The sequence below is a fragment of the Hypanus sabinus genome, chromosome 7, assembly GCF_030144855.1.
Source record: "Hypanus sabinus isolate sHypSab1 chromosome 7, sHypSab1.hap1, whole genome shotgun sequence".
Lineage (NCBI taxonomy): Eukaryota > Metazoa > Chordata > Chondrichthyes > Myliobatiformes > Dasyatidae > Hypanus > Hypanus sabinus.
Window position 1 is genome coordinate 85011743 of NC_082712.1, and position 12614 is coordinate 85024356.

A 12614-nucleotide genomic window follows, 5' to 3' on the forward strand; every position below is an offset into this window, starting at 1 on the left:
CTCAGAATAGAGAAGTAAATGTCCTTTTAAAATGGAAATGAGTAGGAATTTTTTTTAGCCAGAGAACGGTGTATCTGGGAAACCTATTGCCACAGGTGGATGTGTGACCAAGTCCTTGGGTATTTTTAAGGCAGAGACTAATAGATTCTTGATTAGTTAGGGTAGGAAGAGATATGGAGAGAAGGCAGGAGATTAGGATTGAAAGGGAAAATGAATCAGCCATGATGAAATGGCGACGCAGACCTGATGGGCAAAATAGCCTAATTCTTCTCCTATATCTTATGGTATTCCAGCCAGGCATAATAGTATCAGTACTCATTATAACACTTAGTTCATCAATTAAGGTTTGAGGTAGCATATTTCAGAACCACACCTTATTTGGCTTATTTGTGCGTCCAACACTTTTGGTCTTATGTTTGGCCTTCTCTTCAGTGTTCATATTATTGATGTTTCCTGGTTTGTTGACATACCCTTCATCAAGACATGTCTTGACCAGTTTCTGCTCTAGCACAGATTTCCCTTTTAGTGCAAAGTTCTTCTGGCCTTTCCTTTCCATTTCTAAACACAGATTTCCTGTGCTTTTTCCATTCTGGCCCTTAATCACAGTGGATGAATTCTCACGCACCTCTTTCTTCTTTTTCAGTTTTAGGATGCCCTTCCCAGTCTGGAGTATAAGATTTCCGCCCTTCTTTATGTCCTTCTCAATACCTGAATATTAGAAAGAAAGTTTTGTGACTTGATATTCTTATCATTCTTAGAAAAATAATCTACACAGTCTGACAAGACCATTGTGTACTCTGGATCCCCACTCAGTTCAGATAAGTGTAAACATTTCCAAGAAAATCACAGGCAGGAAAATTGGAAGGCTAGAAAGCAAAAATGATACTGTTACCAAGAGTGGGGTTGAGTTGGACATGAATAGCACTAAAAGCAGGTGACATTGCCTGGGATGATTGAGATACAGGTCATATCTCCCGGCTTTTCAATAATTGAAAATCAAAAATCTGCAGATGTCAGAAATCTGAAATAAAAACAAAATGTTCAGCAACATCCGTGGAAAGAGAAACAACCTTGTTCAAAGATGCAGTTTTCTCCAGCAGAATTGGATTTAAAGTAGTTTGGATTCTGGGGGAATTGTCAGGGTACTCACTGTCTAGGACTCTGACGGCACAGTTCCACCAGAACTTTAACAGTTTAACAGTTTCTCTTCTCACACTTACCTGGCCTGTCAAGTGTGTTCAGCATTTTCTGTTTTATGATCCCTGTATTTCAGTTCAATTAACATTATTATTTAGGTCTATTCTACATCACACAACCCATAAATGACTGCAGATGATGGAATCTGGAACCAAAGGCAGCACTTTGGGAGAACTCAGCAAGCTAAGCAGTATTGGTGGAAGCAAAAGCTGAATGTCAATGCTTAAGGTCAAGATTCCTATTCACTCAATCTGAAATGTCGATGTATACCTACTGCTTCCATGCAGTCACTTATGGGTTGTGTGACTTCTCCCAGTGACTTAAATGGTTTTTAACCCATAATGAATTACTGACAGTGAGACAGCTACAGTTCATTTAAACTTCATTTTATAAAATGAGATAGGAGTGGATAAATTTATCTAATCTGGCAACTTATTTTAATTTTTAAGTGCACACTTAACAAGAACTCTTCTGGAAAATATTAATTAATAGTTTTAACAGTTGTTTCTTACTTGAAACAGAAAGTCAGTATTTAAATAGTACTGAACTAGTGAATAAACCTCTTAAGCTATACTTCAAGTGAGCTGAAATTACAAGCCCAAACAGAGGTCTGATTCCTGATCAATGCCAAGCTAGGTGATTTTAGCCAGAAAATCACTTTGAAAGGAACCATTTCTCTCATGCGTCAAGTGCAATAAAATAGTTATTAGAAAAGAAGCAAGATAAATTATTATAGTCTTATGGAAGACAAAGGCAGTACCTTAAAACAACAGAAATTGGAAGAGGGTAAGCTAAGATCCAAAAGATTCTGCAAAATGTTAAATTCAAATATTCACACCTGTAACAAATTTAAAGGCACAGGAACACTTCCCGTTCAATAGAACGCACAGTTGTGTTGTTTACATAATCATATCTCATTGAAAAGAGACTCAATTATCTTGTGTATGTTCTTCAGAATTAGAATCAAGGTTTAATATCATTATCATACAGTATGTTGTGAAATTTGTTGTTTCGCAGCAATGCAATATATAATAAAAACAATAAATATAAAATAAATATATAAAAAAGAAAATTAAAGTAAATAAGTAGTGCAAAAAAAAGAGAAAAAATAGTAAGGTAAGGCTCATGGGTTCAATGTCCATTCAGAATCTCATGGCAGGCGGGAAAAAGCTGCTCCTGAATTGTTAAGTGTGTGTCTTCAGGTTCCTGCACCTCCTCCCTGACGGTAGCAATGAGAACAGGGCATGTCTTGGATGAAGGAGGGTCCTTAATGATGGGTGCCGCCTTTTTGAGGCATCGTCTTTTGAAGATATCCTGAATGCTGAGGAGGTTAGTGTCCGTGATGGAGCTGAGTTTAAAACTTTTTGCAGCTATTTACATTCTTATGCAGTAGCCCCCCTTCCCCCAACACCATATCAGACGGTGATGCAACCAGTTAAAATGTTCTCCATGGTACATCCCTAGAAATTTGTGTCTTTGGTAACATACCAATTCTCCGCAAACACCTAAAGAAATATAGCTGCAGTCTTGCCTTCTTGTAATTGTATCAATATGTTGGGCCAAAGATAGATCCTCAGAGATGTTGACACTCAGGAACTTGAAACTGCTCACCCTTTCCACTTTTGTTTCCACGATGACAATGGGTGTGTGTTCCCTCCACTTCCCCTTCCTGAAGTCCCCAAATTGTTCTTTGGTCTTACTGATGTTCAGTGCAAATTTGTTGCTGCAACACCACTCAACCAGTTGATCTACCTTGCTCCTGTATGCCTCCTTAGCACCTTCTGAAATTCTGCCAACAATTACTTATACAGTCAGCAAACATATAGTTGGCATCTGAGCTGTGCCTAACCATGCAATTGTGGGTGTACAGACAGTACACAGTGGGCTAAAGCACACATCCTTGGGGTGTTGATTGTCAGCGAGGAGCTATTATTTCGGAACCAGACAGACTGTGAGGAATCAAGGATCCAGTTCAATCTAGAAATTAATGTGAGCGAAAGATACTGGGGGCGACTCTTAAATGTACAGTCTGTTTTGGCACTCTGTTTTAATTGCACCTTTTTCAAAAGATCGACTTTGCAAAGTTAAGAATAGAATGGCAATAAGATTTTGACTGTAGATTTAATGAGGTCCAGATATTCTGTCTTCAATTTAATCTCGGATTTAGGCATCCGTTAGTTTCGCGAGACCATGGATTTGTGCCTTGGAAGGTTTCCAGGGCGCAGGCCTGGGCAGGGTTGTATGGGAGACCGGCAGTTGCCCAAGCTGCAAGCTTTCCCCTCTCCACACCACCAATGTCGTCCAAGGGAAGGGCACTAGGATCCAAGCAGCCTGGCACCAGTGTTGTTGCACAGCAATGTGTTGTTAAGTGCCTTGCTCAAGGATACAACACGCTGCCTCAGCTGAGGCTCGAACCAGTGACCTTCAGATCACTAGACCAATGCCTTATCCACTAGGCCACGCGCCAACACTAATCTTGGATACAGTTAAGGTAATTGTAACTATGCGCCCTAATCATTTGACAGCGAGAGGAACTATTCTAATATTTGCAACAGCAAGGCCTTCATTGATTTCCTCTCAGTGGATCAGAAGCAGAGAGGAAATATTCAAATTCTTGGAGAGGTGATTTTAGATTAGATTATATAATTTCACTTTGGAGAGTGAGATTGATATCTTAACGTACAAAAATGCTGGATGAACTCAGCAGGTTGGGCAGCATCCGTTGAAAGAAACAGTCAACGTTTCGGGTCGAAACCCTTTGTCAGGACTAAAGAAGGTGGGGAGAGGGTGGAAAACCAATCAGAGGAAAGATCAAGGGGTGGGGGAGGGGAAGCAGGGAGGTGATAGGCAGGAGAGGTGAAGAAGGAATCTAAGGGGAAAGCACTATGGGTAGTAGGAGAAGGCAGAGTCACGAGAGGTGATAGGCAGCTAGAAGAGGAAACAGAGTAGAGGTGGGATGGGGAAGGGAGAGGGAGGGAATTACCGGAAGTTGGAGAATTCAATGTTCAAAAAGATTGTTATCTTTGCATAAAGATAGTAAAGATTAGGAAGATGTATAAACAATTGTGCCTAACACATTTCACATCTTCATATTCATTTTAGTTTTCTCCAATATTTTTTATTTTATCACTCTTGATTTTACCTCCATTTTAAGTGGAAACTTATACTCAGACATGTTTTCAAGCCAACTTTTGTGCCTTAGTCAAACATCACATCTTTATGTGCTAGTTTGAAAAAGATTCTGTCATTAGAATACATTAACTTGATAGTTATTACCACCTAACAACACTAACACACTACACCTCCACAAGCAAATACACACATTGCCGTACCACCTGATCTAGGGCTCATGGATTCAAAATATTAAGTAGTTTTAATTGAAATGGAAGTTTATTAATTTAAATAATTACAGGCTTTGGAGTTCTCTGTCTTTGAAAGATCTGAACAGATAATCCTTAATTACATTAAAGACTGAGATTAATAAATTTATAGATCCTAAGGAAATAAACTGATAAGATATCGATGCGAAACTGATGGTCAGGTTAAGTACTGAAGGCAATCTAACTAATGGCAGAACAGAATCAAGGACTTTTAGGCCCTCCCACCCTTCCCATTAGTTTTCACACAGATAGAAAAGTATAATCAATGTAAATAGCTATTTCAAAAGCATATAGGACATTTACATCCTATGGTAAACATAACATTCTGTTAATTAAATAAATAGTCCATACAGTTAATATGAGGCTAAACAAGGCAATAGAAATACAAAGGATTTAAAAATTGATTACACTCTTTGTATTTGACCGATTTCTAAAAGGGTACAAGAAATCTGTTTACTCTGTTTCAATAAAGATCACATTTTATCAGCATAATGTTTTCATACAATCTTCTGTATCTTCACAAAATAACAACTTCTATTTATAATATCTTGGAGTTTGAGATGTGGTCATCTAAACAAGCAGAACTGCAGATTACATGTAAGGAATAAGATTTTATTCAAAAGCTTATGTTACACAGTTACATAAATACTTTGGAATAGTGCACATTTATTTGGGATCTAAATTCTTGGATACAGCTCATACTGACGTTTTGTTTTCCTAACTTTTGTTCGGAGTTTTTTTTTCCTGTGGATTACTTTCTGAACAATCTGTGAAGTAGACTATCTTATATCACCAGAGCAAAATGCACACTGATTGTACTCAGCATTGCTGAATTAAAGGGGATCAAATGTGAAATGATGAGTACATCCAACAAAGAACATTCAGGCACAAAGTGACTGCAGATGCTGGAATCTGGAGCAGTATATGCGATATTGGGGATACTTAAGCAGCATCTATGAATGGGTTCAGACACTTCATCTAGACTGAAAAACACAGTATGTTCATATGCATTTAGCACTGGTAAGCAAAGATATGTTTTACATTTTCTAATGACTCTTGATGGGATAACATGCTAGAGATACAAGTGAATGGGATTTAATGCTAACTATTACTTGGCCATCTCAGCACAATGACATCATGGTCTATCAAACAGTGGCTTCAGCTCTTGACCAGAGTTCCTTGATAGTGATCAAAAATGAGGTCTTTTCCATTTATAATGGAACAAACCAGCACTCTAGTTAGGTTAAAAAATACAGACTGGTAACTTAACCTGGACCGTCTGGCCTCCAAAGCAGTACCTTTACCCACTAAGCCACCTGAGCAGAAAGTACAAATCAGGGTGACATTGCTTTGCTCATTGTCTGAACATTCATCTAAGGAAATGAGGAGTAAATAGTAACAAATGCTCTATTGTTAACACAAAAAGAGTGAACAACTTTGTTCTGCATACAGATTACTTCATTACTATGATGATTTGAGATCAAGAGTCCATCTTATCATAACAGTCTTATAACAGCAAGATGGAAGCTGTCCTTGACACTGGTGCTTTGTTTTTCAAATGTTTTCCCAGTGGGAAAAGGGAGAAGAGAGAGTGTCCGGGATTGGTGGAGCCTTTGATTATGTTGGCTGCTTTCCAGAGGTGGCAAGAAGCATAGACAGAGTCCACGGAGGGGAGGCTGTATTATGCAGAGCTGTATCCACAAGTGTCTTATGGCAGCTATTCCCCAAATGAAATGCATCCTACCTTTGCTTTGTTGTTAGTAACTAGTTCTAACATGGACAATGAAACCATACTCTGATCCATTGGATCCGGCACCTCTCCACCACCAAATGTGCCACACCAAGCCCAGAAATTCAAAACTCTGCCATACAAGCTGCATAGTAACTCTGAAGAAAACATTTCATCACAATGAGTTAGAGAAGCAGAAAATACATTGAGAAATAAGGCTACATATATTATGTGAAAACAATGCCCTCAGAATTCCGCAGCACATAAAATGTTCAAAATTCCTTAGTCCATTATTTTAAAGGATCAATACATTGGCATTTAACTTCAGTAAAAATAATTTACTATAAAAGCAACAATCTATCTTCAGTATAGTTCTGACTGATGTCACATGATAGAGATCCATGCAGCAAAGTTGGTCAGAATATGGAAATATTAAGTGCTTTGCTCCTCCATGGACATAGAATAAGTATACTATCTGAGTATAACTTACCATTACTGGCGGCAGTCATCTTGATTCCATCAGGATTGTCAGTACAACACAGTTTCCTTAGCTCTAGATAAAGCAAGCATTAATAAATTTTCATTTTTGGTAACATTTTATTGGTACATAATCTTCTACAGCTATAAAATAATACAAAACTTCAACAAATTAATATGTATACAATTAATAAAGCTGATCATAATATGAAAATGAAAAGAAAAATTTTATATACAAGGAAAAGGAGGGAAAAAAAAGAACCCCAACTAACTAAGAAAAAAACCCCACTAACTACAAAAAAGGGAGGGGAGGGACCATTAGGAATCAACCCCCGGAGCAATATGTCTTACCATCATCTATACCTACAAAGAAAAATAATTATCAACCGCCAATTCATGTTTATATAGAATAAAATTGGAAGGAATCCATATAAAATAATTCAAATTAAATGATAATATTTGGCAAAAGAGCCCCACTTCTCTCAAAATCGAATCGGGGATCAAAAGTTCTACTTTTAATTTTTTCCAAACTGAGACATAACATTACTTGAGAAAACCAGTCAATTAATGTAGGGACAGAGGTATCTTTCCATTTTAATAGAATAGCCCTTCTTGCCAATAATGTAACAAATGCAATTACATGTTGATCTGAAGATGAAATACCCTGAATAGGATGCGGGACTATTCCAAATAGAACAGTCCATCTATTAGGTTGTAAATTAATTTTCAGTGCTTTAGAAATTGTAGAAAATAAAGATTTCCAAAACGATTTTAATGAAGAACATGACCAGAACAAATGACAAAGTAGCTACTTCAGTTTTACACCTATCACAGTAGTTGTCTATACTAGGAAATATTTTAGATAGTCTCTCCTTTGTTAAATAATAACAGTGAACAATTTTAAACTGAATTAAACAGTGATTGGCACATATAGAAGAAGAATTTACCTTTTCAAAACTCGCAACCAATCTTCATTAACAAAGATCATATTAAGTTCTCTCTCCCAATCTTGTTTAATCTTTAGTGAGAGGTTCTCTTTTTGTAATAAAAATAAATTATAAATTCTACTAATGGAACCTCTCACTAAAGGATTCAACTTCAAAATGGCATCCAACAAATCAGATTCTTGCAAATATGGAAACTTAGATAAATATTGTTGTAAAAAATGTCTAACCTGAAGATACTGAAGAAAGTGTGTATGAGCAAGAGAATATTTATTAATTAACTCTTCAAAAGTCATCAATTGACCATCACAAAATAAATCTGTAAAAGAGCGGATCCCTTTATTTCTCCATAGGAGAAAAATGGGATCGGTTATTGAAGGTTTAAATAAAAAGTTTCAATGTAAAGAACTAGACAACTTAAGTTGTTTAAGATTTAAAAAATTTGAAACTGAAACCAAATCCCTAAGGCCTGTTTAATAACGGTAAAGATTTAAATTTGGAATTTTAAAGAGCTGTAAAGGTAATGGAGCTCCTAATATTGAAGTTAAATGAAATTGTTTAACAGCTTTTAATTCCAAATCAACCTAAACTGGTTTTTGGCTCATCGAGCCAATACAGCCAAAAGCATAATTGTCTGATATTAACAGCCCAATAATAGTCTTTAATTAGGAAGTGCAAGTCCACCATCTTTTTTAGATTTTTGTAAATGATACTTATTAATTCTTATTTTCTTATTTTTCCAAATAAAGAAAGAAATAAGAGAGTCATGTCGATCAAAAAAATTTCTAGTTAAAAAGATAGGTATATTTTGGAAAATATATAAAAATCTAGGTAAAATCATCATTTTCACAGCATGGATACAACCTATTAAAGAGAGAGTAAGTGGATTCCATCTAGAAAATAGTTGTTTCATGGAGTCCATTAAAGGAAATATAAAGATCTTTAAAGCTAGTATATTTTTTAGTAATTATAATACCTAAATATTTAAAAGAATTAACAATTCTAAAAGGAGTATCATTATATACAAAACAGGGGCATTTAATGGAAACAATTCACTTTTATTCAAGTTAAGTTTATATCCTGAAAATTTACCAAAATCTTTTAGTGTTTCCAAAAGATTAGGAATTGATCCCTCAGGATTTGAAATAAAAACCAAAAGATCATCTGCATAAAGAGAAATCTTATAAATGGTTCCATTCACAGAAATACCATGAATATTTTTAGGACGTAGTGTTATGGCCAAAGGCTCCAATACAAGAATAAATAATAAAAGGCTTAATGGACATCTCTGTCTAGTACCACGTGAAAGTGAAATAAAAGAGGACCTGAAATTATTAATAATAACCGTAGCAATAGGATTCTTATATATCATTTGAATCCACCTATTGAAATTACCAAAACCAAATTTTTCTAGTACTTTAAACAAATATGGCCACTCAAATCTATCAAATGCCTTTTCTGCGTCGAGAGGGATAACACAGTGAGGTTGCTTAGATAATGGTGAATATATAATGTCCATCAATCTCCGAACATTGGAGAAAGAGTAACGGCCTTTAATAAAGCTTGTTTGATCCATAGAGATGATTTTAGTTAAAATATTTTCCAAGCGGTTAGCTATTATCTTAGAGAGAATTTTTGCATCCACATTTAATAGCAAAATAGGTCTATATGATGAACATTCAATAGGATCTTTATCTTCCTTAAGAATTGAGGAAATAGATGCTTCATAAAAAGAAGGTAAACTACCTTTCTCAAAGGATTCATGAAATATTTCCAAAAGATAAGGAGAATGTAATCTTCCAAATTTTTTTGTAAAATCCTACTGAATAACCATCAAGACTAGGAGCTTTGCCTGATTGCATTAATTAAATAGCTTTCTGAATTTCATGCTCGGTAATTGGAATATCAAGCGTCTGTTGATCTTCAACAGAAATTTAAGGAAATTTAATCTTATGTAAAAAAGCCATTTTGGAGGAATCTGCAGGAAATTGAGATCTATAAAGATCAGAACAAAAGTCTTGAAAAATATTATTGATGTCTTCATGGTTACTTGCTAATCTCCATTATCTTTACCGATCTTTAAAATTTGTCTTTTAGCTCTAGCTGCTCTTAATTGGGAAGCTAAGAGCTTATTATTTTTATCCCCAAAAATATAAAATTGACTTTTCAATTTAAGCAAATATCCTTCAATAGGATATGTTAATAATAAATTATATTGTGATCATAATTCTACTCTTCTTTTAAATGAAACAACATTTGGAGAGATTGCATTAATGTTATCTAATTCTTTAATTTGTTTAGATTTTATCTAATTCCATTCTTGTTTGTTTCTTCACTTTAGCTATATACTAAATAATCTGACCACGTAAATAGGCTTTTAACGTATCCCAGATTAATAACTTTGAGACATTTCCTGTATTATTAAAGAGAAAAAACTTTTATCTGAGTCTCAATAAACTCAACAAATTCTGAACTTCGTAACAAGTGTTCTGGAAAACACCAAAATGGTCTGGTAGAAGCAATATCTTTCAGTTCAAATATTAGGTTTAAAGAAGCATGATCAGAGATAACAATGCATCATAGTCACATTTCTGAACATTAAATAGAAGTCGAGGGTCAACTATAAAATAGTCGATTCTCGAATATCTATTATGAACATGTGAGAAAAAAGAGTATTCTCTATCATTAGGATGCATATGCCTCCAAATTTCAATTAAGCCATAATCAATTAAAAAGGAATTAATAAGTGATGCAGAACGATTAGGGAGTTGATGTTTGGATGATGACTTATCCATTAAGGGATTTAAACAAGTATTAAAATCACCACCCATTAATAACATATATTCATTTAAATCAGGTAATAGAGCAAAGACAGCTTTAAAAAATCAGGGATCATCATTTGGTCCATAAATATTAACCAAAACCATTTTCCTATTATAAATTATTCCTTTAACAATCAAAAATCTACCATCAATATTGGCTATAATACCCTCCTGACTAAAAGGGATATTGGAATCAATAAAAATAGAAACACCTCTAACTTTACTCTGAGAGTTTGCATGAAACTGAGGACCCTTTCAAGATTTAAAAAATCGATTTTTATCACATAACCTGATATGCGTCTCTTAAGCAAAAATTATATCAGGTTGGAATTAGTTGATAATTTTAAATGTTTTCTTACGCTTAATAGGGTGGTTCCAACCATGGACATTCCAACTTAAAACATTTAACTGTTTAGATATCATCATAAGACTTTGTATCTAAAAAGAGTATTTAGACACATATCAGGATAAGGTAGTTGACAATGGCAGAGATGAACAACAATAATAATAATTTGTGTATGCTCCGGGATTCCATAATGATAAAAAAAGAAAAAACCCACCCAAACTACAAAGCCCAGAAATAAGACATCAATCGATGCAAGCCCCAAAGAAGGCATAGAAAGCGAATATAAACTCCACCTACCTAAATATATATTAAAAAAATGAAAAAAGTAATCTCTAATCTCCCTCTACCAAACATAAAACTCATTACAGTTGACATATGTCTCAATATAATTAAGTTGGAAGGAACAGTGTTTTTTTTTGTAAAACAAAATGACCTTCATTTTTGAAAGTAACCTTCATAATATTAGATAAGGGAAGAAAAACACATCCACAACAATTCTTGAAATATTTGCACAAAAGAAAAACAAATCGCCATCTTTAAATTATCCAATCTATCTTTAAAATGTAAGGAAATCCGAATAATTACTTTAAAAATCTTTACAAAAGCATACGGAACAAAAAAAATTAGTTCATTTAAATGATGCAGAGAAAAAATTCTAGATGGTTCAAAATTACCTACAGTCTTTTTCAGAGATAAAAATACATTTTCAGCTAAAGACTTTCTATAACCATCAAATCTTCCAATTTCATCACTCTTTATGCCGCGAGACAATCACACTTGTAAATCATTCAAACTTCTGGCTTCAGACTCGTCGTCAGACTCATCAGGCAAAGAGTTAATAAAACGCAATGCTTTGTCATCAAAAATACGAGCCCCAGATTTTTTGACAAAAAGCCTTAATTTAGCTGGATATTGAAGCGATGGAAAGAGCTTTTTCTGGTAAGCTAACTTCAAGGCCGAGGCAAATCCAGCACGTTTCTTAACAATTTCGCGTGGAAAATCTTCAAAACAGCAAATCTCTGACCCTTGAAATTGAAACAACCTTTGTTTTCTTGCAAGCTTCATAATGCGATCTTCGTCTCTAAACCGGAGAAAACGCACAACAATATGCCTGTTTTTACCTTAGTCCAAAAGTTTTAAAGCACCGGTTCTGTGAGCCATTTCAATCTCCAGGGGTTGCGAACAAACCTCCGGAAATAAAGACTGAAACATTTTAGCAAAATAATCCAGTGTATCAGCAGATTCTGATTTCTCTTTTAGTCCAACAACTCGAATATTGTTCCGACGTGACCGAGCTTCTAGATCAATGATTTGTTGTTGAGCCTTTTCAAAACAAGAAGAAAGGTCAGCCACATTTCGACTAACTTCTTTAAGATTGAGGCTGAGAGAGTCAATTTTTTCTTCAAATTTTTCTTTTAGTTAATTCAGTACCGATACTGTTGATTTGAATCTCTAATCTCTTCACCCAAGGGGATTCCTCCGAGAACTCGTCAGCTTTTTTAGGCTTTCCGTTGCCTGGGTCCGAGTTCTCTTCGGTGCTTCTTAGGGTAGCCATAATTATAACTGTTGCTCCACAGATCCAACCGAATAAAGTTGAAATTTCAAAGTTTAAGTTGGAAAAGGGAGAGATTAAAGGCGGACAGAAAGAAACTATGTCTTACATGTCCGTGAGTGGAAGGCGGAGTCCGCAAACATTAATAAACAAATTAATTAAAATCT

General features: G+C 35.0%; 1 protein-coding gene across 8 annotated transcripts in view; it reads right to left on the minus strand.

The window, feature by feature from the left end:
• LOC132396924 (zinc finger CW-type PWWP domain protein 1-like) overlaps positions 1-12614 on the minus strand; it is a 194274-nt gene that overhangs the window by 145777 nt on the left and 35883 nt on the right. For 6 of the 8 annotated variants that reach the window (XM_059975021.1, XM_059975024.1, XM_059975020.1 and 3 more), the window contains exons 3-4: positions 6797-6859; positions 374-708 (exon numbers count right to left, since the gene is read on the minus strand). In XM_059975021.1, the coding sequence (XP_059831004.1) occupies positions 374-708; positions 6797-6859 (398 nt within the window). The remainder of the gene's footprint in view (positions 1-373; positions 709-6796; positions 6860-12614) is intronic. The other 2 variants (XM_059975028.1, XM_059975023.1) reach the window with 1 other exon arrangement.